Raw genomic sequence first — 27,494 nt, forward strand, 5'->3', positions numbered from 1 at the left:
TGTTAATGTGGCTCGCGAGAATGAGGGCTACTACCTGGAGATAATGCCCTTGTTCGATGTATATGCACACGGTTGGTGAGACTCCAGCGTTGCTCTGGGCTTCAACGGCAAGAGTAAATGTGGAAGAAAAAAAAAAGAAAAAAAGGTTTTGCATTCACAAAAAAGCGAGATGTGGCTTGCTTGTTACGGCGGTTGCTTCCCCAAAACCAAATAAGCCGATACTTTGCTTCAACGGCAGGGAAGAAAGTCTAACACTTCTCTTTCAATGCATAGCTCTCTGATACAACGGCAGGGGGAGTTTAGAGAGGAGGATCTGTATATGGACAACAGCCAACAAGGTCCGAATTGCATGGTCTGGGTGGACAGAGGCATGGGTGTAGCTTGCTTATTGCGGCGGTTACTACCCCTAATTAAGCTGGATATTCACTTGGATGGAGTTCCAGCAGTGCTCTCTGCATTGGTGGTGGGGTGGAGGGGAAATGGAACTAAAGGGTACTAAAAGCCAAGAGTAACAAGTATGTGAAAAAAAAAAGTACATCGCTTGCTGGGCAGACTGGATGGGCCGTTTCTTCTGCCGTCATTTCTATGTTTCATTTCATTTCTATTTATTTAAATCTTTTTTATACCGTCGTTAAGAAGGGTCCGTCACAACGGTTTACAATGGGGCACATAAAATAAGGATGCCGAAATATAACTAATCAGAAATTTCATTTTTGAGTTCCTTCAGTATCCTAGGATGCACACCATCTGGTCCAGATGATTTGCTACTCTTTGGTTTGTCAATCTGGCCTACTACATCTTCCAGGTTCACAGTGATTTGGTTCAGTTCGTCTGAATCATCACCCCTGAAAACCATCTCCAGAACTGGTATCTCCCCAACATCCTCATTAGTAATCATGGAAGCAAAGAATTAATTTAGTCTTTCTACAATGGCCTTTTCTTCCCTAAGAGCCCCTTTAACCCCTCGGTTATCTAATGGTCCAACCAACTCCCTCACAGGTTTCTTGCTTCGGATATATTTTAAAAAGTTTTTAGTATGAGTTTTTGCCTCTATGGTCAACTTCATTTTAAATTCTCTCTTCATCTGTCTTATCAATGTTTTACATTTAACTTGACAATGCTTATGTTTTATCCTATTTTCTTCAGATGGATCCTTCTTCCAATTTTTGAAGGATGTTTTTTTGGCTAAAATAGCCTCTTTCACCTCATCTTTTAGCCATGATGGTAATCATTTTGCCTTCCTTCCACCTTTCTTAATGCGTGGAATACATACGGACTGCGCTTCTAGGATTGTATTTTTAAACAATGTCCATGCCTGTTGAACACTTTTATCCTTTGCAGCTGCACCTTTCAGTTTTTTTCTATTTTCCTCATTTTATCAAAGTTTCCCTTTTGAAAGTTTAGTGTTAGAGCTGCAGATTTACTTAGTGTCTCCCTTCCTGTTATTAGTTTAAATATAATCATGTCATGATCACTGTTGCCAGGTGGCCCCACCACCGATACCTCTCTCATGAAATCCTGCGTTCCACTAAGAATTAAATCTAAAACAGCTCCCTCTCTTGTTGGTTCCTGAACCAATTGCTCCATGAAGCAGTCATTTATTACATCCAGGAACTTTGTCTCTAGCAAGCCTTGATGTTACATTTACCCAGTCAATATTGGGGTAATTGAAATCTCCCATTATTATTGCACTGCCAAATTGGTTTGCTTCCCTAATTTCTCTTAGCATTTCATCATCTGTCTGACCGTTTTGTCCAGGTGGACAGTAGTATACTCCTATCACTATAATCTTACTCAACATACATGGGATTTCTACCCATATAGATTCTACTGAGCATTTAAGTCTCTTGTATGATCTTTATCCTGTTGGACTCTATACCCTCCCGAACATAAAGTGCCACACCCCCACCAAGTTGATCCTCCCTATCATTGCGATATAATTTGTACCCTGATATAGCACTGTCCCATTGGTTATCCTCCTTCCACCAAGTCTCTGTGATGCCAATTATGTCAATCTCATCATTTACTGCTATACACTCTTAACTCTCCCATCTTACTACTTAGACTTCTGGCATTGGCATACAGACATTTCAAAGTGTGTTTTTTGTTTGTATTAATAACCTGCTTTTCAGTTGTTAGGGATAATTTGGAAATTATTAGCTTCAGTGATTTTTTAAATATAGGCACATGGACTATATTTGCTTTTATTGGAACTTCTCTGTTGGGATGCCCTAACTTTCCTGTTTCATTAATATCCTTCAAGGATACATTTCTCCGAACCATGCACTGCTGAATGACTGTCTGCTTTCCCCCTTCTTCTAGTTTAAAAGCTGCTCTATCTCCTTTTTGAAAGTTAGTGCCAGTAGCTTGGTTCCACTCTGGTTAAGGTGGAGCCCATCCTTTCGGAAAAGTCTCATTTTCCGCGAAGCAGTAGCCTTGCATCCTCTGAGTTCTCTCCAAACTTCTCAAATATTTTTCTTCTTCGAGGATTTTTCCTCTGGGCAGGGTCCCTCTTTGTGGTCGGTTCCACCTGTGTCTCGGTAGGTGTATTTTCTCTCATTCTGTGCTGTCTATTCTCGAGTGTCGCCTCCTGGTGGCCGCTGGTCATCGACTGCTCGTTGGCTTGTTTTTATTATGGAGTCATACAGTTTTCATAGATGCCCCCAGTGGCCACAGACCATGTCTCTCACGGATCCATATGAGATCTGTATCCTCTGCCTGGGGGCTTCCCACGACATCTGCGGGTTCCCTGACTGTGCTCAGATGACCCCTAAGGGCTGTCGTTCCAGGCTGGACAAGATGGAGCAGCTATTTGGCATCAAAAAGTCGACTCCGGCATCAGGAGCCTTGACACCGAAGGGCCACGGAGATGCCTACGATGCACCGTCGCCCTTCATGTCCTATCTGGGACTTCTCGTGAAGAGGGGCTCCTGGGACCAGCCCTCCCTATCGGATCAGTCTAAGGCAATCCGGATCGTCCACCTCTGTGCTGAAGAAAGACTGGGCTGAGCACCGAGGGGAAACACCAGCACCAGCAGTTTTCCTCGTACGGCACCGGTGCCAATTCCAGAGGAGCACTGGCCCATGCCGACCCTCCTCCAAAGTGACCCCAGGTTGAAGATGCCCCATCCTCTTCCAAACCCGGGAGTCCCAGGCATTCCTCCCCCCCCCCTCCCCCAGAGTGCGGTGCTGGACACCTAGCCTCCTCGGCCCTCCATGGAGATTCTGGTGATGCTTTCTCCTCCTCCTCCATTGTCCACATTCTCTTCACCAGACTTTCAGGAGTAGCTGGACTGCAGGGTGCAGCCGGCGGTGCTCAAAGCTTTGAACCGTCCCATGGCGCTGGCTTCCATACAGCTGGTAGCGCCCCTGCTGCAATGTCTCAATCTCCTCTTGGGCGTCCTACCGATGCAACTGGTACCCGGGGCTCCTTCAGTTCCCCGTCAGCCACCAAGGTCCCCCTCTGGAGCGTTACCGATTCCCGGATCCTCCAAAGAGGAAGATGTGCAACCGCGCCCGAAGCCCTCGAGGGCGCCTCCACTCCCTGATCCCGTTCCAGGGCTGTCGGGGCCCCCGGTGCCCTTGGCACTGTCGATGCCCCCGATTCCATCGGTGCCCTTGAGACCCCCGGCACAGAGGCTGCTGAGGCATCCCTCTATGCCATTGCCAATGGCCATGGCGCCGGCCTCCCTCAACGTCCCCAGGTGGACATTAGCGAGGAAGACATGCCTTACGATCCCTGAGGTGATGCTTCTTCCCTGTCCTCCTCTGATGACTGGTGACTTGCCTTCCAAGTCCCCTCGGCCAGATGAGCAGCGTTACTCTCCCCCTGAAGACCTCTCCTTTGCAGGCTATGTGCGGGCAATGGCAAAAGCCATTCCTTTCCAGCTCCTCACTGAGGAGGGTGCCCGCCTCAAAATGCTGGAAGGGCTCCAGTTTGTGGATGTCCCGAAGGAGGTGGTAGCCATGCCAATCCACGAAATTCTCCTAAAACTTCTGTACAGGATGTGGGAGCTCCCGGGCTCTGTCCCCCCCCCCCAGTCAACCAGACGATAGATGCCCTTTACCTGGTTCAACAGGCCCTTGGCTTTCAGAAGCGTCAGCTCCCCCACCAGTCTGTGGTGGAGTCTGCCTTAAGGCTAAGAGATCTCGTTCTCACTCCTCCGGGCCGAGATCATAAGGCTTTGGATGCACTTGGAGGGCTTTTCAAGGGGCAATGCTTATTGCCCACATCGCCGCCTACCAGTTATACATGACTCAGTACAACAGGAGCTGGCGGATCATCTGCCTCAACAGCAGAAAGATGTGCTGGAGGCAGTGGTACAGAAGGGCCTTGAGGCCTTAGGAAAGCAGCAGCGAGAATATTAACAGGATCCAGAAAGTATGATCATATCAATCCTGTTGTGATGAATCTGCACTGGCTGCCGGTTCTGTTCAGAATTCAATATAAAGTTTTATGTATGATTCATAAAGCTATCTATAATGGAAAAACAGAATGGTTAAACGCATCTTTTCACTTTACAAACCCCACAACGGAATCTGAGGTCGAGTAATAAGGGGCAACTTTCTATTCCATCCCCCAAACTGGCCCACTTGAACAAAGTAAGGGAGAGAGCTTTATCCCTGGCCAGCCAGACATTGTGGAACTTGCTCCCATGTGACTTAAGGATGGAGTCGAACTTTCAAAGATTAAAAAAAAATCTATTTATACAGGCATCTGGAGTTTGAACAGGATTGTTTTAAGGCTGTTTGGTCTAATTGGTATAGCTGCTTTTAGTATGGAGAACAAGTAAAGACATTACATTTTGGTTTATTGTTTTTATTATTTTTGACTTTTTTAATTTACTATTTTATTTATTTATTTATTTAGAACTTTTCTATACCGACTTTCCAATAACAGAATTACTGATCAATTCGGTTTACATTTTGAACAATAACAGTGACAAGAAAATGTCTTACAAAAAACAGGTAGAAATAACTTGGAGATAAATATATGGGTTAACTAACAATGAGATACTAACAGTGAGATACAATATAAAATATACATAGCCTAATATAGGCAGAAAAACATCGGTGTGGGGTTGTGCAAAGTCTAATGTTATGGGAAAGCTTGGTGGAAGAGCCAAGTTTTAAGTCTTTTTTTGAAAGTAATGTGGCATTGCACTGATTTGAGTTCTGGCGGGAGCGTATTCCAGAGTTTAGGACCAGCTGTGGAGAATGCTCTTTTGCTTAACACTGATTTCATTGGTGGTATCTGTAGATTGTTTCGGTAGGCTTGTCTCACTGGTCTAGTAGAGGTGTGGAGTTGGAGAGGGAATTTGAGCTTGAGTGGGGTCAGATTGTGTAATGCTTTGTGTATTGATGAAAGCACTTTGAAGAGTATTCTGAAACTGACAGGTAGCCAGTGTAGGCTTTTCAAAATGGGTGAGATGTGGTCTCTTTTGTTAGTCTTGGTTAGGATCCTTGCCGAAGCGTTTTGCAACATCTGTAATGGTTTTAATGTATTTTATGTATTTTTATACTTTGATGTTATTTTATGTTTCCCTGTACGTACCCGGATCAGTCCAGACTGTGGGTTATATCCCCATTCCAGCAAATGGAAGCAGAAGAAAAACTTGAGGTGCTCGGAATTACCCTTGAGCACTCTCTGCATCCCATCAGTATTCTTCTGTCTCCAGCAGATGAAGGTTGTTGACCCTGCGGTTCACACTTAAATTGATAATCTTTTTCAGGGAAAGTTAGAATATTTCCTTTTTTTCTTTCCCTCTCTTTCTCTCTTTTTTCCTTTGAATGGATCAAGTTTAAAAAAAAAAACTTAAGTTTTCTCAGAACAGCGTTAGGCTAAGTTGGCCTCTTAGTTTAATTTTGTCTGCCATACAGCTTGCATCTGTATCTGGCCTTGAGAATAGTTTCTTATTCTCAGGTATGTATTTGTTTTCTTTTATTTGCTCCGTTCCTGGCTCTCAGGGGTGCAAGCTGGTGGTCCAGTCATTCCCCCTACCTAAATACCGGCTGAGCCGAGAGGCGCCATTCCTCAGGGCTGGTAAGGCTGAGAGGCGACATTCCTCAGCTACTTAAAAAAAACAAAACCAAAAAACCCCGCTAAAACTATTATTTGAACCAGTGTGGTTTTTTAAGGTGAAGTTTCCTTTACCTCTGTTTTCTTCTCGCAGCAACTGACTGAAACTATTTCGGGGGGGGGGGGGGGGGTTCTTTCAGTTGTTTCTTCCCCCATGCCTCATGGGACGCGATGCTCTGCCTGCGGGGGAGCCTGGCTCATGGCTCTCCCGCGAAGGGATTTGTTCAGCTTGCCTCCCTGGAGGGGAGGGTTCTTCGGGGGCAGAAAGTCATTCAATTATGCCTCCTTCATCTCGTCTGACCTCGGGGGGGGGGGGGGGGGGGTTGGCTCTGTTCCCGCCATATGCGAGAACGGTGGCCATTTTGAATTCAGATGCGATTGTGTCAGCTCATCCATAGGGCAGTCCCAGTGCTGTTTTCTCTCTGCCTCCACCCATTTTAAATCCTGTGAGCCCCCCGGAAGATCTCTCAGCTTCAGGAACAGATTTAAGGAACAGCTTCTTTGTTTCCCCAGCGGGGGCTCATTCCCCCCCCCCCCCTGTCTTTTCAGCGGCTTTCATTCTCTTAATGCACAATGCTTACCTGGCACATATGTTTCAGCAGGACAGTATTCCTCCTGGACCCAAGGTAAACAGATATGATGGGTCCCAGGATGCTTCAGGGACCCCGGCTGGTTCTACTCTGGTTAGAGTAGTTCCCCATCCAATTTTGCCAGACCCAGATCCAGTTGACCCGGATGCTGCTGCAGACCCAGATATGGCGGTGTCCAGCATGCTAGTGGAAGGAGATGATCCCAGGATCTTGCGTCTCTTTAAAAGAGATGAGCTGGAATCGCTTATTCCCCATGTGCTTTCTTAGTTGGATATAGAAGCACCTCAGGACCCCCCCCGGTACCAATTCGGGGGTATCAAAAGGGGGATCCTGTCCTAGCGGTACTGGGGCCCCCAGCGAAAACTTTTCCATTTCATCCCATGTTACTTCAGCTGCTGTCCCGGGAGTGGGATTCTACTGACTCGAGCCTTCGAGTGGGAAGAGCTATGGATAAGTTATATCCTCTCCCGGACGAATTCCTAGAACTTCTCAAAGTTCCGAAGGTAGACGCATCTGTGTCAGCGGTCACTAAAAGGACCGCCATCCCGGTGACGGGAGGGACAGCTTTGCGCGACCTGCAGGACCAGAAGCTTGGAAGTTTACCTTAAAAGAATTTTTGAGGTCTCTGCTTTGGGGGTCAGAGCAGTGGTCTGCAGTTCTCTTATGCAAAGAGCAGGTCTGAGATGGGTGCAGCAGTTGCTTGGTACCCAGGAACTGCTGTTGACGGAAGCGCTACAAGCTGAACGCCTGGAGGCAGTGATTGCTTATTCGGCAGATGCGCTTTCCGATCTCTTGAGGGTCCTGGCCAGGTCGATGGTGTCGGTAGTTTCAGCTAGGCTTCTCCTCTGGCTCCGTAACTGGTCAGCAGACTCTTCATCCAAGTCGCAGCTGGGTTCTCTCCCTTTCAAGGGTAAGTTGTTGTTTGGAGAAGATTTGGAGCAAATTATCAAATCCCTCGGGGAACATAAAGTCCACAAGCTGCCAGAAGACCGAGGAATTTTCGGACGTATAACTCTTCTAGAGCCCGCTTCAGAAGACAGCGACGTTTTTCGCAATCAAGACCTTTTTCGCAGTGCCCTCCCATCCACCAGGTCTCAATCATGGTCGCAGTCCTTTTGTGGCCGTAGACCCCCTCATGTGGGTTTGTCCCACGGAGCAGCTTCCAAATCATCCCAATGAAGGGTCGCCAGCCCACTCCTCGATGCCCAGAGTTGGGGGTCGTCTCTCCCTGTTTTACGAGGAGTGGGTCAAAATTACGTCGGATCAGTGGTTCCTGGATATTCTAAAGCACGGTTACGCTTTAGAGTTTGCTCACCCCTTAAGAGACAGGTTTCTGTTCTCTCCCTGCGGACCTTTGCAGAAGCAGCTAATTGTGCGACAGACACTCAACAGACTCCTCGACCTTGGAGCAATTCTCCCAGTACCGTCGAAGGAGCAAGGCACAGGCCACACTTCCATCTACTTCGTAGTTCCAAAGAAGGACTGCTTTCCGACCCATTTTGGATCTCAAAACAATTAACCGGGCCCTTAAGATTCTGCATTTTTGGATGGAAACGCTATGCTCAGTAATAGCGGCGGTACACAGCGGAGAGTTCCTGGCGTCCTTGGACCTCACAGAGGCTTAACTCCACATTCCCATTCTCAAGGATCATCAGAGGTTCCTCCGCTTCAAGATTCTGGTACACCATTATCAATTTCAAGCCCTGCCTTTTGGTCTAGCAACAGCTCCCCCGCACCTTCACCAAAGTAAAGGTGGTGGTGGCAGCGGCTCTACGGAAGGACTGTGTCTTAGTTCATCCCTACCTGGACGACTGGCTCATTCGGGCGAAGTCCAAAGAGCAGTGCAAGAGGTTGATTAACAAGGTTTTGAGTCTCTTGAGCTCTCTCAGATGGGTAGTCAACTTTGCCAAAAGCAGTCTTACGCCGTCGCAAACACTGAATTTCTTGGGAGCTCATTTCTACACCAGTGTGGGCAAGGTTTTCTTGCACCAGGACCGGGCGCTCAATATCATTTCTCAAATACAACGTATCCAGCGCCTGACACTTCCCACGGTGTGGGATTATCTTCAAGTGTTGGGTTCCATGGCCTGCACCATAGACTTGGTTCCCTGGGCTTTTGCGCATATGCGACCTTTGCAGAGGGCGTTGCTCTCCCGCTGGAAGCTGGTGTCTCAGGAGTTCCAAGCTCCTTTACCGCTCCTGGATCCAGCCAAGGACAGTATGAGCTGGATCCTGAAAGAAAGTCGTTACTACTTTGATTTATTTGGAACACCCTTTGTGCTTCCCTGTGTGATTCATATTTACTCCACACTAACTTTTTGCAATTTAACCTTAAATTAGAGCATTTATATTGGTTGGCGAAAAATTTAAGGATTGTAAATGAAAAGAAAACCCAATAAAGGGAAAGTTTGTTGTCCCTATCAAGAAATTGAAATACTAATTTTTTTCATAGTGAGTGTTTTTAATTGTGTAAGACTTGGAAAGTTTTTATTAACCCATTTGGGATGAAATTTTTTTAGTTCAGTTAATTACGTAGTTGTAGTTTATTAAGTTTAATGTTTTTCTGTATTAATAATTTTGTTAGCTTTGACAGTAGTATACTAGCTATAACAGGTTCCATTCATAACATACATATTAGCGAGGTCATTAAAAAAAACCCCAAAAAAACCCTCTGCCTCCAGCTACTGGATGTGAAGACTAAAAGCCATATGTTCTTGACTGATGTAGTAGAAGTAAAGGAAAGGAAATTAGTAGGAAAGTCTTAATTTCACCATGACAGATTTGATGATTTTGATGACATTGATTCTGTAATGATAAATGTCTCCAGTGCTGGTAATGTCCATGGTGAGATGTGGGTGACACTACTGTCACCAATTTTCATGACAACTTATCCCATCAATGTGGTGTACCAAGAAAAGTGAAACAAAAAGTTGGTGATAGTATTGACAGTCTGAGAGCTTTTACTGACAGTGAACTAGGATAACAACAGAGAGAGATGACAATAGGTAACATGTTAACTGGTTCTTGTTTTCTGTGTCTTTTACAGCCCAAAAAGGAATAATCAAGTTTTGGGATGAATTTGGATATTTATCAGCTAACTGGAACCAGCCTCCATCCAATGAATTGCGTTACAGACGCAGAAGAGCTATGGAAATTCCCACAACAATTCAGTGTGGTAAGTTGCTTTGCTCCATTCTGTATCTCCATCCTGCTATATAATTTCTCTTTAAACTCTGTTCTGTTGTTCCCCTGTTCTGGTACACAAGATCATTTTCCTAGCATGTAGCCAGATGGACTCAGAACCAGTGGGTTATTTGCTCTTCTGCTAGCAGATGAGAGATGAAGTCAGATTTCAAAGCTGACGTCATCCTAGATATAACCCTGTAGTGACCTCAACTCCTCAATATCTCTCCGGCTCCTAGCAGATGCGGACGCTACCCCCACAACAGCACGGTGTTAGCGAATTACAGCAAAAAGAAGAAATGATTACCTACTCGTTAAAAAGGATCGAACCCTGCTCTCCTACGGTGATACCTAAGGGTCCCTCCCCCAGTTGAGAATTCCTGAGGTGATTTCGAGATCCCTCAGGTGTGCCTTGGTCCTGACCGGACCATCTGAGCGCCCAACTTGCGCGTCTATAACATAGCCACACGCATAACTGCGCGCACAGCTGCGCGCATAATTACGCACATAACTGAGGGCACAGCCTCACGCATATCTACACGCGCGCATATCAGTGCACATATCGAGGTGCATTACCTGTGCAACTATACACAGAGGCCATGGCACCGGCAGCAAAGAAGCTCAGAAGGCCCTCCCTTTGCACAGCCTGCCACATCAGAGCTGCACAGCCTGAACTGGAGTCCTGCCTGTGTCAACATTATGAGGAAGCCTAGGGAGGATCATCCAAGCCTGGTCCTTCACAGTCTGAGGATGGGTTGGGAACGACTCCATACGACAGCACCCCGGACCTAAGAAATTCCGAAATGACATCTTCCCTGTACGTACCAGGATCAGCTCAGATTCCTGGATTTTGTGTCGCCTCCAGCAGATGGAGACAGAAGTTTTTACGGACTCCGTCGTATACCCGTGAGGTGCCACCTAGAGTCAATCAGTATTTCTCTGTCTCCAGCAGATGGTGAAGGTGCAAAACCCTGAGTCTGGTTAGGTGTGTGTTAGTGTTGGGTTAACTTTGCAAAAAAACCAAAAAACACAGGTTAAGGAAAGGAAAAAGCTTACTTTAATTTTTTTTTCTTCTGAAAGAAATTTGTGAAGAGGATTCCCTTTAGCCTCCCAGGGTGTTGGCAGGTCCTACTGTGACCATCCCCCCTGGTAGCAGAGGCTAGAAAGCAGAGGGTTGAGAACCCTGTATCTGCCTGTGCCTGGGGGTGACACCGGGGGGCCCGGGTCACTCATCCCCAGAGTGAAGGCGCTTCGAGCCACTTGGTGCCTTTACATTAAAAAAAAAAAAAAAAAGTACCGTAAGTTTTCTTGTTTTTTTTCTGTGCGTCCGACCCAGCATTCTCCCTTCCCTTCACCATCACGTTTCAGGTCAGTCGCGTCCCGCAGTTTCCCAGGCAATTTCGCTCTTCAGCGCGCTTCCCTCCAGCGTCAGGTCTAATTTAGATTGCGATCATGCCGCTTGGTACGGCCCGCTCCGCTTGCGGCAGCACGCGTGCGGCTGTCCAGGGCCAGCATTTGTACAGTGTGCTTCTCGGGCGGGGAGGGTCCGTGCACAAGGGGGCGTTCCTAGCCTCTCTAGACCTGACGGAAGCTTACTTGCACATACCAATTCGTCCGGACCATCAGCGATACTTGCACTTCGCAGTTCTCGGGCATCAGTTTCAATTTTGTGCTCTACCATTCGGTCTGGCGACGGCACCCAGAGTGTTCACCGATTATGGTGGTGATAGCGGCTGCCCTGCAGAAGGAGGGCATACTGGTGCATCCCTACTTGGACGATTGGTTGATTTGGTCGAAGTCGGAAGAACTATGCCGGAAGAACTTCAGATGCTCAGCTCGTTAGGTTTGGGTAGTCAATCCAGACGAGTCATCTGGTTCCTTCCCAGTAGTTGGAGTTTATGGGAGCATGGTTCAACACGCTATTGGGAAAGGTGTTTCTTACCGAGGAACAACTGTTCAAGCTTCTTACTCAGGTGGAGTTGTTGCGGTCCAAGCCTCGTCCCAGTGCCTGGGATTATTTGCAGGTCCTGGGTTTGATGGCCTCCACGATTGATCTGGTGCCTTGGACTTTTGCGCATGTGTGTCCACTTCAATCAGCCTTGCTGTCCAGATGGGATCCACTCTCGGGCAAGTTCCACCTTTGTCTGCCCCTGACGGACTCTATGCGGGCAAGCCTGTTGTGGTGGCTACAACCGGACAATTTACGTCGAGGGGTGGATTTGGAAATTCCGTCTTGGTTGGTGGTGACAACCGATGCCAGCCTCTCTGGTTGGGGGGGGCCGTCTGCCAAGGGAGAGCGGTGCAAGGACGGTGAACGAGGACGGAGTCCTCTTAGTCGATCAATTGCTTGGAGACCAGGGCGGTACGGTTGGCTCTACAAGCTTTCCTTCCCTGGATTGCAGGCCAATCTGTAAGAATCCTCTCAGACAATGCGACGACGGCGGCTTACATCAATCATCAGGGCGGAACCAAGAGTTGTCCGTTGGCGATGGAAGCTCAGCTTTTAATCAACTGGGTGGAGCAGCATTCGTACAGGATAGCAGCATCGCAAATTGCCGAAATGGACAATGTAGAGGCAGATTTTCTCAGTCGAAACCAGTTGGACCCGGGAGAGTGGGAACTCTCCGAGGCATTCTGGCTGCTGTGCAACCGCTGGACCACTCCTTTCATAGACCTGTTGGCCACGTTTCGTAATGCCAAGGCACCTGTTCTTCAGTCGGCGGCGAGAGCCAGGAGCGGAAGGGGTGGATGCTCTGGTTTTTCCTTGGCCAAAGGACATTCTGTTGTACGTTTTCCCGTCATGGCTGTTGGTCAGCAAAGTCCTGGGTCGCATCGAGACACATCTGGGCACAGTGATTCTGGTGGCGCCAGAGTGGCCGAGGCGCCCATGGTTTGCGGACCTACTAAATCTCGCGGTAGACGGTCCGCTGAGGTTTCGTCCCTCTCTGAATCTCCTGCACCAAGGGCCCGTGTGTTTAGAAGAGGCGGGTTGCTTTTGTCTAGGGGCATGGCTTTTGAAAGGCAGAGATTAAGGAGTAAGGGCTACTCGGAGGCCGTGATTGCTACGCTCTTGCATTCCCGTAAGACTTCCATTGCGTATGTCCGGGTTTGGGGTGTTTTCAAATCTTGGTGCCTGGACTATGATGTGGTACCATCCCGGGCTTCAGTGGCGGATGTCCTGGCCTTTCTGCAAGTGGGTCTCGTTAAAAGGGTTGGCCTTCAATTCCCTTAGTGTGCAGGTGTCAGCTCTGGGGTGTTTTAGGGGGAAGGTGCAGGGCGTCAGTCTGGCGGCCCATCCAGATGTGGTTTGGTTCTTGCGCGGAGTTAAGCATTTGCGCCCTCCGGTCCAGAATCCCTGTCTGTCATGGAAGTTGAATTTGGCGCTACATGCCCTTTGTAATGCACCTTTCGAACCAATGAAGACCTGACGTTGAAGGTGGTGTTTCTCATGGTTATCTCATCAGTGAAGCGTGTTTCGGAACTGCAAGCCTTATCGTGCAGAGAGCCTTTTCTACGTATTTAGGATTCAGGTGTGTCCTTGCGGATGGTTCCCTCTTTTCTCCCGAAAGTGGTGTCATCCTTCCATTAAAATCAGTTGGTGGAGCTTCCTTCCTTCACGGGTATGGATTTGTCTTTCCCGGAGACTAAGGATTTACGGAAGTTGGATGTGAAGAGGGCATTGTTGCGGTACCTGGAGGTCACGAATAGTTTCCGTCTTTCGGACCATCTGTTCGGCCTGTGGAGTGGACCTAGAAGGGGGTCATAAGGCTTCAAGGTCCACTATCGCACACTGGTTGAAGGAAGCTATTCTATCTGCGTACCTGGTCCAAGGCTGTTCGATTCCGGTCGGTCTTAAGGCGCATTCTACTCGTTCACAGGCAGCCTCGTGGGCGGAATGTCAGCAGGTGTCCCCGCAAGAAATTTGTAGGGTGGTGACCTGGAAGTCTGCACACACCTTTGCCAGGCATTATCGTCTGGACATCCGGGCCCCAGATCCCGGTTCCTTCGGGGCTAGTGTGCTCTGAGCGGGACTCTGTGTCCCACCCAGATTAGGGAAGCTTTGGTACGTCCCAGGAGTCTGGGCTGATTCAGGTACATCAAGAAAAGGAAAATTGGTTCTTACCTGCTAATTTTCGTTCCTGTAGTACCACGGATCAGCCCAGAGTCCCACCCATGAAGGGATGGAGAGTCCGCTCAGCTGATTGTTATACATATTCTGCAAAATGTTTGGCTGTTCTTATATTGGGTTTCAGGTTTTTCACTCCATCTGCTTTTGGGAGAGGTTGGTTTATAATGTGATTTAGAGTTGATTTTTTCTTACTGCTTGGATACAGTGTAATACTGACAGACTCTAGGTAGCACCCTCAGAGGTATAGGACGGAGTCCGTAAAAACTTCTGTCTCCATCTGCTGGAGGGGAAGCAAAACCCAGGAGTCTGGGCTGATCCGTGGTACTACAGGAACGAAAATTAGCAGGTAATAACCAATTTTCCTTTCTCCACAAGAGGGCATTTCAGTGGCCCCTACTCCAACTCCCCCTGGGGATAATATGGACCATGGGGCCTTCTCCTGGTTGGAATTTTTCCAGGGACTTGCAAGCCTTTGTTCAGGCACAGTCAGCCCCAGCTGCAACCTGGGTGGAACCCCAGCCGAGAGCATCTGACCCTCCCGGCCCTTTTCGGGTGCCTCGAGACATGCCTCGCCTCACCAGGAATTTCCCTGACAGGGACCCGGACACCACAGATGACGATGGTGGCTCACTGGAGGAAGGGGAAATCCCCTCAGGCCTGGAACCATACAGAACCATGCTTCGCTTCTTCCACACGGGTGAATTGCCAGCCCTTGTTTCCCAGACTCTGAAGACTCTGGGGATTCCAGGCACGGGACCCTATGGCGGAACCAAAGAAGAACTCCATCTTGGTGTCCCTTCGAAAGGCCTCATGCTATTTCCCAATGGTGGAAGCCATCCAGGAACTGATTGACCTGGAATGGGATTCCCCGGAGGCTAGCTTTAAAGGAGGTTGGGCCTTGGAAGCCTTGTACCCTCTGGAACCAGCAACCAAGGAACGCCTGCATTTCCCGAAAGTGGACGCCATGGTCTGCACCGTCTCGAAGCGAACAACCATTCCTGTTGAGGGAGGGGCGGCATTGAAGGATACTCAAGATAGACAATTAGAATCCATTCTTAAGGAAGCCTTTGATGCAACAGAAATGACACTGCAGATCGCTTCCTGCTGCTCCCTGGTGGCACGCTCCTGCCTGCTTCTCTCGAGGGAGGCAGATAATTCCGGAACGTATACCGGAGAAGCGATTGAACCTGCCGCAGCCTTCTTGACTAACGCAAGCTCAGACCTGGTGCATACCTCAGCAAGAGGAGTAGCCTCGGTAGTGGCGTCCAGAAGGCAGTTATGGTTGCGGAACTGGTTTGCAGATGCAACTTCTAAGGCGAATCTCACAAGAATTCCCTTTAAGGAATCTCTCCTGTTTGGAAGCGAATTAGAGAAATTAGCCAGCAAGTGGGGCGAATCTCCAGAGCCTCGGCTACTGGAAGACAGAGGAAAAAGATCCCAGCGTCCTTCTCCCAGAAGTACTAGGGGCAGAGGCTCCCAATGCTTTCGAATCTACAGGAATTCGTCGTTCCAGTCACCTCGTCCATCCGGGAGGTCCCAGTCCTTGAGGAACAGGTCTGGGGGCAGGCTCGAACCGAGCTTCCCAATGAGAATGGGCCGACCCATCTATAGGAAGAGGAAATAGGGGATCGGCTTTCCCTCTTCTACCAACGATGGGTCGAAATCACGTTTGACAAATGGGTACTAAACATCATTCGAGAAGGTCACTCTCTGGAGTTTCACAACATCCCTCGGGAGAAATTTATATCACCCTGCCACTCCCACACCAGGAGACTGGCAGTGGAATCCACTCTGACAAGACTACTCAGTCTGAAGGCTATAACTTTGGTACCTACACCCCAGCAAAATAAGGGGCATTATTCCATCTATTTTATTGTTCCCAAGAAAGAGGGATCATTCGGACCCATCTTGGACCTCAAGAACGTCAACTGTCATCAGCAGATACTACACTTCCGCATATTGAGGAAGGAGGAATAGCCTAGTGGTTAGAGCAGTGGGCTACGAACCAGGAGACCAGGGTTCGAGTCCTGCTGTCGCTCCTTGTGACCTTGGGCAAGTCACTTTACTCTCCATTGCCTCAGGTACAAACTTATATTGTAAGCCCTCTGGGGATAGGGAAATACCTACAGTACCTGAATGTAAACCAATGTGATATCTCAGATCGAATGTCGGTATATATTAAAAAAAAAAAATAATAATAATAATGGAGACTCTGCTCCGTAATAATGACAGTACAAATAGGAGAGTTCCTAACCTCCCTGGACCTCTCCGAAGCCTACCTTCACATCCTAGTCCATCAAGACCACCAGCGTTTTCTACGCTTTGCGGTACTGGGACTCCATTACCAGTTCCGAGCGCTACCCTTCGGCCTGGCAACCGCCCCCAGCACATTCTCCAAAATTATGGCAACACTGAGGAAGGAAGGGATCTTGGTACACCCTTACTTGGACGACTGGCTGATCAGGGCAAAGTCTTTCTTTGGAAGAGAGCCTGCAGGTGACCAGCAGAGTCAAGAACCTACTGCAGGAACTCGGTTGGGTCGTGAACACGGTCAAGAGCAGTTTGCAGCCCTCTGTCTATAGAGTTCCTGGGGGCCCGTTTCGACACCAAACAGAACAAGGTCTTCCTCCCTCCCCCGAGGAGGAGAAAACTGATGGAGCAATTACGACGATTGACGACCACTATGTGCCCCAAGGTATGGGTCTATCTTCAAGTCCTTTCGCTCATAGCATCAACCCTGCAGGTGGTACTGTGGCCAAGGGCTCACATGCGACCATTCCAATGCCCCTTACTGTCACGCTGGAACACATTGTCCCAAGACTACTCAATTCGCCTCCACCTACCAGTAGAGGTATGTTCTTAGCTTCAGTGGTGGCTACAGGAAGACCACCTAAGCAGAGGAGAGAGCCTGTCCCCACTGAACTGGATCGTGCTCACAACAGACGTGAGCCTCCGAGAATGGGGAGCCCACTGTCAGGAACTGACGGCCCAGGGACAATGGAACAAGGAAGAGGCGGTATGGAACATAAAATGCCTGGAAGCTTGAGCAGTCAGACTAGTGTGCCTGCGATTCAGCCACAGGCTCCAAGGACAAGAGGTTCAAGTGATGTCAGACAACGCTACATCGGTTGCCTACATCAACCGCCAAGGAGGAACCAAGAGCCAGCAGTTGTCTCTCAACCGCCAAGGAGGAACCAAGAGCCAGCAGTTGTCTCTGGAGAGAGACTCCCTCATGGCATGGGCAGAAGTAAACCTACAGGGGATCTCAGCCTCCCACATCACAGGAAAAGACAACGTCTCAGCGGACTTCCTCAGCAGAGAAAGCCTGGACCCGGAGGAATGGGCACTGTTGACCAGAGCCTTCCAACTGATAGTAAATCGCTGGGGCCCCCCAGCCATGGACCTACTGGCCACATCTCTCAATGCCCAAGTCTCCAGGTTCTTCAGCCACAGACTAGAGCAGCACTCAAAAGGAATCAACGTCCTCGTCCAGACCTGGCCAGAGGAGGACTTACTGTATGCCCTCCCCCCATGGCCTCTATTGGGCAAGATCATCCGCAAGATAGAACACCACAGGGGACTAGTTCTACTAGTGGCCCCGGATTGGCCAAGATGCCCATGGTACGCAGACATGCAAAAACTCCTTGCAGGGAGCCCTCTGTGCCTACCTCCACACAGGGACCTTCTCCAGCAGGGCCCGATCCTTCACGAAGATCCGTCTCGATTCTCTCTTACGGTCTGTCCCTTGAGAGGACTCGCCTGAAGAAGCGCGGTTACTCGAAGGCCGTGATTGACACCCTGCTCTGCGTGCGGAGATTCTCAACGTCTCTGGCATACATACGGATCTGGAGGATATTCAAAGCCTGGTGCGGGGACTGTGGGGAATTTCTACAGGATGGTGTGAAGAAAGGGTTGTCACTCAACTCTCTCAAGGTTCAAGTAGCAGCCCTCTCCTGCTTCAGAGCCGAAGTGAACGGAATCAGTCTATCAGCTCATCTGGACTTGGCCCGTTTCCTAAAATGGGTTAAGCAACTTCGACCACCCCTAAAGTGGCAGGTTACCCTTTGGAACCTCAATCTGGTATTGGACTTTCTAGCGGGGGCTTCCTTCAGACCAGTGTGCAGTCTGTCACTATGCCTCTTTAACATTGAAGACTGTATTCCTGATGGCAATATGTCAACCTGTCACATCTCTGAGCTACAGGCACTATCCTATTGGGACCCGTTCCTTAGGTTCACTCCAGGAACCATTCAGCTATGTACCGTCCCCTCATTCCTACCGAAAGTGGTCTCCGAGTTTAATTTGAACCAAGCCATCTCCCTACCATATCCTGATGAACATAAGGACTCTGAAGACTCCCACCTTCTTCACCATCTAAATGTCGACAGACTCCTGGTACGATACCTAGAACAATCAGATCGCTTAAGAACATAAGAAAATGCCATACTGGGTCAGACCAAAGGTCCATCAAGCCCAGAATCCTGTTTCCAACAGTGGCCAATCCAGGCCATAAGAACCTGGCAAGTACCACAAAACTAAGTCTGTTCCATGTTACCATTGCTAATGGCAATGGCTATTCTCTAAGTGAATTTAATAGCAGGTAATGGACTTCTCCTCCAAGAACTTATCCAATCCTTTTTTAAACACAGCTATACTAACTGCACTAACCACTTCCTCTGGCAACAAATTCCAGAGTTTTAATTGTGCGTTAAGTAAAAAAGAACTTTCTCCGATTAGTTTTAAATGTGCCCCATGCTAACTTGTTTGTTCTCCATAGCGGGAAGAATAAAGGCGAAGCGGCCTCGCGATCAACCATAGCTCGCTGGATCAAGGCAGTAATCAAGGCAGCCTACATAGAGGCAGGAAAGCCCTTACCCCTGCAGGTTAAGGCTCATTCTACTAGGACCCAGGCAGTATCTTGGCAGAAGCCAAATTGCTGTCGCCTGCCGAGATCTGTTGAGCGGCGATGTGGTCCTCCCTACACACCTTCTCCAGGTTCTGGATGTCCAGGCCCGAGAAGATGCAGCCTTCACAAGGGCAGTACTAGGTGGGCCACAGGCAGCCTCCACCCCGTCCGGGAGTAGCTTTTGTAGATCCCACTGGTCCTGAGTCCATCTGGCTACACGCTAGGAAATGGAGAAATTACTTACCTGATAATTTCATTTTCTTTAGTGTAGACAGATGGACTCAGCATCCCGCCCACATGTGCCCAGGCGAAGCGCCAAAGTCCAGGGCACCTGCATTTCGACTGGTGTCTGCATTATGCTGGTTAAGTGCACTGGCGGTCTCCACGTTGAATCAAGATTTTAATCAAGTTATTTGTAGTTAGCCAATATATATATGTCCACAAAGGCTTTTCGAGGAGGATACTGAGGAGCTGAGGTCACTACAGGGGTATATCTAGGGCAGTGCTTCTCAACCGGTGTGTTTTATTTATTTTATTTAACTTCTTTTACTATACCGACACTCAAGACCAGGTCTTATCGTACCGGTTTACATTAGAACAAGGGGAAAAATCAATTAACGTATAAGTGGAAAAGAGAAGTTACATTAAAACAGGGAGAGTAAAAACATGGATGTCGGAAGATAGGACAGAATTAAGTAATTGAACAATAAGTTAACAAAATTACAAACTATAAATTAACATAAAACAATAAATTAATAATACAGAAAACATGGATTATAATCAGCGGAAATATACATGGAAATATATATATATGGAATATATACAGCTGGAATATACATGTTATGTCAGATGGGAGGAGTGGCGGGGGTGAGGGAAAAGGGTGGGTTGAGGATGTGAGTGGAAAAGGGAAAAAAGTTTGGGAGTGCGGGGAGGGAGAAGGGTGGGTTGGAGGTTGAGAGAGAGTTGGTTAATATGGAATCCTTCAACGATAGGCTTGTGTGAACAGCCAGGTTTTAAGTTTTTTTCTGAAGGTTAAATGGCATTGTTCCTGGCGTAAGTCTTGAGGAAGCGAATTCCAATGTAGGGGACCTGCTGTTGAAAAAGCTCGCTTGTGGATGGAGTTGTGAACTGATGATTTGTTGGGAGGGGCCTTGAGCTTACTTTTGTAGGCAGTTCTTATTGGTCTTGAAGATGTAAGTAGTTCCAGAGGGAAGGTGAGTTGGAGAGAGGATTGTTGGTAGACCGATTTGTGGATGATAGTGAGAGCTTTGAACAGTATTCTATGTTGAATAGGAAGCCAATGTAAGATTTTTAGGATAGGTGTGATGTGGTCCTTGCGCCGAGTGTTTGTAAGGATCCTGGCTGCTGCGTTTTGCAGCATCTGTAGAGGTTTGGTCGAAGAGGCGGGGAGACCGAGTAGAAGAGCGTTGCAATAGTCAATCTTTGAAAACAGTATTGCTTGAAGCACAGAACGGAAATCCTGGAAGTGTAAGAGCGGTCTTAGATGCTTCAGGACCTGTAGCTTGAAGAAACATTCTTTAGTTGTAGCGTTAATGAATTTTTTGAAATTCATTCTGGAGTCAAGGGTGGCCCCAAGGTCTCTGACATGGCTTGCTAGTGGGGTTATTGTGTTATTAGTGAAGGGGTGGTTATCGCTAGGGGAGATAACCAGGAGTTCCGTTTTGGACGTATTTAGGACCAGGTTGAGATTCGTGAGAAGCTGGTTGATGGCATGTAGGCAGTCGTTCCAGAAATTTAGAGTTGAGGAGATGGGGTCCGAGATGGGGATTATGATTTGCACATCGTCTGCGTATATAAAATGGGTGAGGTTGAGGCTATTGAGCAGCTGGCATAAAGGAAGTAGGTATATGTTAAACAGGGTAGGGGACAGAGAAGAGCCCTGTGGTACTCCTTGTTTTGATGGGACGGGGTGGGATTCTTTGTCGTTTATTTTAACTTTGTAGTGCCTGTTGTTCAGAAAGGATTTAAACCAGAGCAGTGCAGAGCCAGAGATGCCTATTTCCATTAGACGGCTGATGAGGATGTCGTGATTTACCGTGTCAAACGCCGCAGAAATATCGAGTAGGGCTAGGAGGTAAGATTGTCCCTTGTCAAGGCCCATCAGGATGGTGTCCGTTAAAGAAAGAAGGAGGGATTCTGTGTTTAGGCGTTTCCTGAAACCGAATTGAGAAGGGTATAAGATATTGTGGGAGTCCAAGTAGTCAGTGAGACGGAAGTTGACAAGTTTTTCCATTATTTTAGCTATAAAAGGTAGGTTTGCGATGGGGCGGAAATTTGCTGGGTTGGCTGGGTCCAGATTGGGTTTTTTTAGTAAGGGTTTCAGCGAAGCAATTTTTAAGGAGTCAGGGACAGATCCTTGATTGAGGGAACACCAGTTCGGCGACACACCAGTGGGTCGCCAAACACCGGCAGGTGTGTCGCATCTCCCGGTGTCCCACTGCCCCGTTGTACTTTCCTTCTCCCTTTTTCCAGCCCCCATGGGCCAGTTGGAAGCCTCTTTTCTTCCTACCCCCACTGCCCAGTGGGAAGCCGCCTTCATTCTGCCTGCCCCCGTGCAGGCCAGTTGGAAGCCTCCTCCCTTCTACCTGCCAGTGGGAGTAGGAAGAAGGGAGGAAGCCTTTGATTGGCCGGTGAGGCAGGCATCAGAAAGCCCGGGGGTTGGGTGGGAGGAATAGAAGTGTTGAACTTCGAAGCAAGGCCGCCACGAGAGCCCATTCCCGTGGCGGCGAAGAGGAAAACCCGACCCCGACCAAGCAAGACCGCCATGGGAGCCCATTCCAATGGTGGTGAAGAGCAAAACCCGACCCCGACCAAGCAAGACCGCCACAGCCCGTGGCGGCGAAGAGGAAACCCAACCCAGACTGAGGCTACCACGGGAGCCTATTCCCGTGGTGGCGAAAAAAGAAGGCCCGCCGGAGTAAAGCCGTGGCAGAACTGGAGCCCATCTCTGCAGTGAAGGAAGAATAAGTTTTTGGTGAGAGATCGATTACTGCAACGCACTACTACTCGGTCTCCCTGCCTCCTCCACTAAACCTCTACAGATGCTGCAAAACGCAGCAGCCAGGATCCTCACAAATACCTGTTGCAGAGACCACTGGCTACCCATCCACTATAGAATACTCTTCAAGACACTGACCATCATTCACAGAACCATATATCAGCAATCATCTCTACAACTTACCATTCCTCTCGATTTCCACGCTTCATCAAGACCAATCAGATCCGCTTACAGAGACTCCCTCCAGGTCCCCCTAGCAAATCCTTTATATACAACTCTATTAAAAAACGAGCTCTTTCCACGGCCAGACCGCATAACTGGAACTCACTCCCCCCTGATCTACGCCAGGAAAAATGCCAGTTCTCCTTCAGAAAAAAACTGAAAACCTGGCTATTCACTCAAGCATACCGCTGAAGATACTGTCTTCCTCCAGCACCGTCTGTTTCCCCTCTCCCTAGTACTTCCCTTCCTTGCCCCCCACCCCTTCCCGCCCACCTGACGTCCCAGTCTCACCCTCAGTCCCCCTAAATATGGAACTGTTCGGCCAAGAAATCTGTTTTTACAATTATCTTATTATGCCAGAAACTGATCACTCAACTTTTGATATCTGAACCACTGAAATGTATGTACAAACTTTATTATCTAATCAACAGTTCTCTACTCATTATTTTTACTGTTTAATCTATCCCTCTTTTCTAATGACCAATGTATTCATTCCTGTTTATTGTAACTTTTTCTTCTACGCCTGCTCTGTTAATTGGTTCCCCCCTTGTTCATTGTAAACCGGTTCGATAAGACTTGTCTTGAGCATCGGTATATTAAAAGAACTTAAATAAATAAATAAACCACATCGAACCATGAGACGCTTCTTCACCAAGGACAAACTTCCAGACCTGGTCACGCATAGCTTGAAAGAGCTTGCCATCCTCAGGGGAAGCTAAGCCGAACCCACTTTTGGAGGACTTCGTCAGACCTCCCGCCATTTCCCACTATTACAAGCTGTCCAGCAACTAATTGACCTGGAATGGGAGGCCCCAGAAACCACATTCAAAGGGGGCCGGGCTGTGGCACCCTCTGGACCCCGCCGCCAAAGATCTCCTGGCATGTCCGAAAGTGGATGCCATGGTCTGCGCAATCTCGAAGCACACTACTATCCCAGTGGAGGGAGGAGCAGCACTCAAGGATGCTCAAGACAGACGTCTGTAATCTATCCGCAAACAGTCCTTTGACGTCTCTGCTATGTCTTTAGAGATCGCAGCCTGCTGTGCCATGGTGACACGCGCCTACTTAGCACAGACCAGGAACAACACTCCTGGGGAAGGCCTGGAACCAGCCGTATCATTCCTCATGGACGCCGCTTCGGATCTGGTATGCACGGCAGCTAAAGGAGTCTCATCCGCCGTGGCAGCCAGAAGACAAAACTTTCTCCGAAACTGGTCATCCGACGCATCCTCCAAAACGAGACTCACAAGGATGCCTTTCAAGGGAACACTCCTTTTCGGGAGCGAACTAGAGAAACTAGCCAACAAGTGGTGCGAGACCCCACTGCTGCGGCTACCGGAGGACAGGAATAAAAGAAACCAGCTATCCTTCCCCCGGACCTCCAGAGGCAGAGGATCACAGCGCTTCAACCCATATAGAAGCTCATATCAAGCGGCCCACCCCGCAGGCCGGAACCAGTCCTTTCGGAACAAGCACAATAAAAGGGGAGCCAGCTTGGGCCCAGGCTTCAGCCGCACCCCACAGTGAAGATCAGCCGGGGCAGACTGGCCCTATTCTACCAAAGATGGGTCGAGCTAACTTCAGACAAGTGGGTCCTATCCATCATTCGAGACTGATATTCTTGGATTTCCACCACCTCCCTCCGGACAAGTTTGTGGAATCTCCCTACCATGAACCTTCTAAGAGAATGGCAGTGGAAGCTACACTGACCAGATTACTAGCCTTAGAGGCTATGACACAGGTGCCTCCACAACAAATAAATACTGGCCATTATTCCATCTATTTTATCGTTCCCAGGAAGGAAGGAACGTTCAAACCTATCCTGGACCTCAAGGCGGTCAACCGTTACCTGAAGATTCCCTGCTTCCGCATGGAAACCCTGTGCTCGGTAATAAGGGCGATACAACCAGGAGAGTTCCTTACCTCCCTGGATCTGTCGGAAGCCTACCTACACATTCCGATCCATCAAGAGCATCAGTGTTTTCTACGCTTCTCGGTCCTGGACCATCACTACCAGTTCCGGCCACTACCTTTCGGGTTAGCCACTGCATCCCAGGCGTTCAGCAAGATCATAGTGGTGGTGGCAGCAACACTGAGGAAGGAAGGAATCCGCGTACACCCTTATCTAGACGATTGGCTGATCAATGCGAAAACCCCAGAGGAAAGCCACCAGGCAACCAACAGAGTCAAAACTCTACTGGAGAGCCTCGGGTGGGTGGTCAATACAAACAAGAGCTGCCTGCAGCCTTCCCAATCTCTAGAGTACTTGGGAGTCCGGTTCGACACCAAACAAGACAAGGTCATCCTGACACCAACAAGGAGATCAAAACTGATGACCCAGTTACGAACCCTGTTGAGCGAACCTTGCCTCACAGCATGGGATTACCTACAAGTTCTCGGCCTCATGGCATCCACACTGGAAGTAGTCCCATGGGCATGGGCTCACATGAGACCTCTACAACGCTCACAACTATCACGATGGAATCCACTGTCCCAGAACTACACCGTAGGGCTACAGCTCCCGAACAGAATTCGGGCCCAACTACGATGGTGGCTACAAGAAACCATTCTGAGCCAGGGAACGAGACTATCCTCCCCAACCTGGATCCTACTCACCATGAATGCCAGCCTACAAGGATGGTGAGCACACTGCCAGGAGCTAACCGCAAGGTCAATGGAACAAACAAGAGTCTGGATGGAATATCAATCGCCTAGAAGCCCGGGCAGTCAGACTAGCCTGCCTAAGGTTCGGTCACAGACTCCGAGGCAAAGCGGTCAGAGTATTGTCTGACAACGCCACAACAGTGGCCTACATGAACCGTCAGGGAGGAACCAGAAGCCAACAGGTGTCTCTGGAAATAGACCCCCTAATGTCATGGGCGGAGGTGAATCTTCAAGAGATCTCGGTCGTCCACATTGCCGGGAAAGACAATGTCGCAGCGGACTACCTCAGCAGAGAGAATCTAGATCCAGGAGAATGGAAACTGTCAACCACAGCATTCCAATTGATAGTAAACCGTTGGGGAACATCAACCATGGACCTCTTGGCAAGCCGGTCCAACGCCCAGGTACCCAGTTTCTTTAGCCGCAGGCGAGAACCCCAGTCCCAGGGAATCGATGCCCTGGTACAGACCTGGCCACAGGAGACTCTGTTATACGCCTTCCCGCCATGGCCTCTATTGGGCGCACGATCATCCACAAGATAGAACACCACAGGGGGCCGGTACTTCTAGTGGCCCCGGACTGGCCAAGACCATGGTACGTAGACATGCGAAGACTGCTGGCAGGGAACCCCCTGCCGTTACCTCCACACAGAGACCTGCTCCAACAGGGACTGATCCTCCACAAGGATCCAGCTCGATTATCTCTTACGGTCTGGCCATTGAGAGGACTCGCTTAAGGAGGAGAGGAGGGGGCAGTAATTGACACCCTACTTCAAGCACGCAAGTTCTCCACGTCCTTAACATACATAAGGATTTGGAGAGTATTCGAATCCTGGTGTGAGGACCACGATATCATACCACACTCAGTCAAAATTTCTGCGATTTTGGAATTCCTACAGAACGGACTACAGAAGGGACTGTCCCTCAACTCCATCAAGATACAGGTGGCTGCATTGTCATGCTACGGAACCAAGAGCGAGAGCGGCAGCATAGCCTCTCACCCGGATGTCTCCCTCTTCCTGAAAGGAGTCAAGCACATCCGACCACCCCTAAAGTGGCCGGTGCCTCTTTGGAACCTCAACCTGGTCCTAGATTTCCTAGCAGGAACCTCCTTCAGACCTCTCCGCGGCCTGTCTCTCCGACTATTAACATTGAAGACAACCTTCCTGCTGGCAGTCTGTTCAGCTTGGCGTATATCCAAGCTACAAGCCCTGTCCTGCCGGGAGCCGTTCCTCAGACTCACCCTGGGAACCATCCAGTTACGCACAGTTCCGTCGTTCCTCCCCAAAGTGGTCTCTCACTTCCATCTCAACCAAACCATCTCGCTACCATCACCAGATGAACATAAGAATTCAGAAGAGGCTCGAAGTCTACAACATCTCAACGTCGGCAGGCTCCTAGTCAGATACCTGTAAAGGTCGGAATCCGTACGAAAGTAGGGACCATCTTTTCGTCCTTCACCGCGGGAAGAAGCAGGTGGAAGCGGCCTCGCAAGCAACCATAGCCCGCTGGATCAAAGAAGTCATCAAGGTGGCCTACGTGGAAGCAGGCCAGCCACCGCCTTTACAAGTCAAGGCCCATTCTACTAGAGCCCAGGCAGTGTCCTGGGCGGAAACCAAGATGCTGTTGCCCGCCAAGATCTGCAGGGCGGCAACATGGTCCTCCAACCACACCACCTTCAGGTTTTACCACCTGGATGTTCAGGCTCGGGAGGAATCAGCATTTGCAAGGGCAGTTCTAAGTGGGTCACAGGCAGCCTCCCACCCGGTTCAGGAGTAGCTTTTATACATCCCATTGGTCCTGAGTCCATCTGCTACATGCTAGGAAATGGAGAAATTACTTATCTGATAATTTCGTTTTCCTTAGTGTAGACAGATGGACTCAGCATCCCACCCACAGCTGCCGTTACTCATGGAATTCTCTGGGGACATCACTGGGAGCGAGTGATTCAAGGGTAAGCCATGCTTTCCTTCATCTAGGACACCCATCCTACCGGGTGTCGACGCTTCTCGGTTGAGGGCACTGGCGGTCTCCAGCTATATCCAATTCAACCAGTTCAAGTTAATCAAGTTAACCAAGGTATAAAGTTAATTAGTCAAATTATTCAGTCATACATATATCCACAATGCTTTTTGAGGAGAATACTGAAGAGCTGCACTTCCTGCAGGGGTATATGTACTAGGGATGACGTCAGATTGAAATCTGATCCATCTCCAACTGCTATCAGGAGTACACTATACCCACTGGTCCTGAGTCCATCTGTCTACACTAAGAAAAACAAAATTATCAGGTAAGCAATTTCTCCAGTTCTTGGCTTCCCTGGATTTGACCGAGGTGTACTTGCACATAGGGATCTGGCCCGACCAACAGAGATATATCATGATCCTAGGGACACATTTTCAATTTTGTGCTCTCCCGTTTGGTCTGGCAGCTGCTCCGAGGACCTTCACCAAAGAGCTGGTCCTGGTGGCGGCTGTTCTTAGGAGAGAGGGTGTCCTGGTTCACCCATATCTGGACGACTGGTTTTTTCGGGCAAAGTCAGTGGTCCTTTGCAGTCAGGCAGTGGACTTGGTGCTGCAGTGCTCGAGATCCCTGGGCTGGATAGTTGATCTATCCAAGAGTCATCTTTCCCCTTCTCGGGTCTTGGAATTTCTGGGGGCATGTTTCAATACAAAGGTGGGGAAGTGTTTTCTCACCAAGGAT

The 27,494-nt window shown here is 48.9% G+C and overlaps 1 protein-coding gene across 15 annotated transcripts in view; it reads left to right on the forward strand.

The window, feature by feature from the left end:
- The window catches only part of MORC2 (MORC family CW-type zinc finger 2), a 418,351-nt gene that overhangs the window by 292,316 nt on the left and 98,541 nt on the right, over positions 1–27,494 (forward strand). For all 15 annotated transcript variants that reach the window (XR_003859131.1, XM_029619027.1, XM_029619026.1 and 12 more), the window contains one exon: positions 9,716–9,844. Coding sequence is in view for 14 of the 15 variants with exons in the window: in XM_029619027.1 (XP_029474887.1) it covers positions 9,716–9,844 (129 nt within the window). In the remaining variant the exon portion in view is untranslated. The remainder of the gene's footprint in view (positions 1–9,715; positions 9,845–27,494) is intronic.

This window comes from Rhinatrema bivittatum, chromosome 11, assembly GCF_901001135.1.
Source record: "Rhinatrema bivittatum chromosome 11, aRhiBiv1.1, whole genome shotgun sequence".
In the NCBI taxonomy this organism is placed as follows: domain Eukaryota; kingdom Metazoa; phylum Chordata; class Amphibia; order Gymnophiona; family Rhinatrematidae; genus Rhinatrema; species Rhinatrema bivittatum.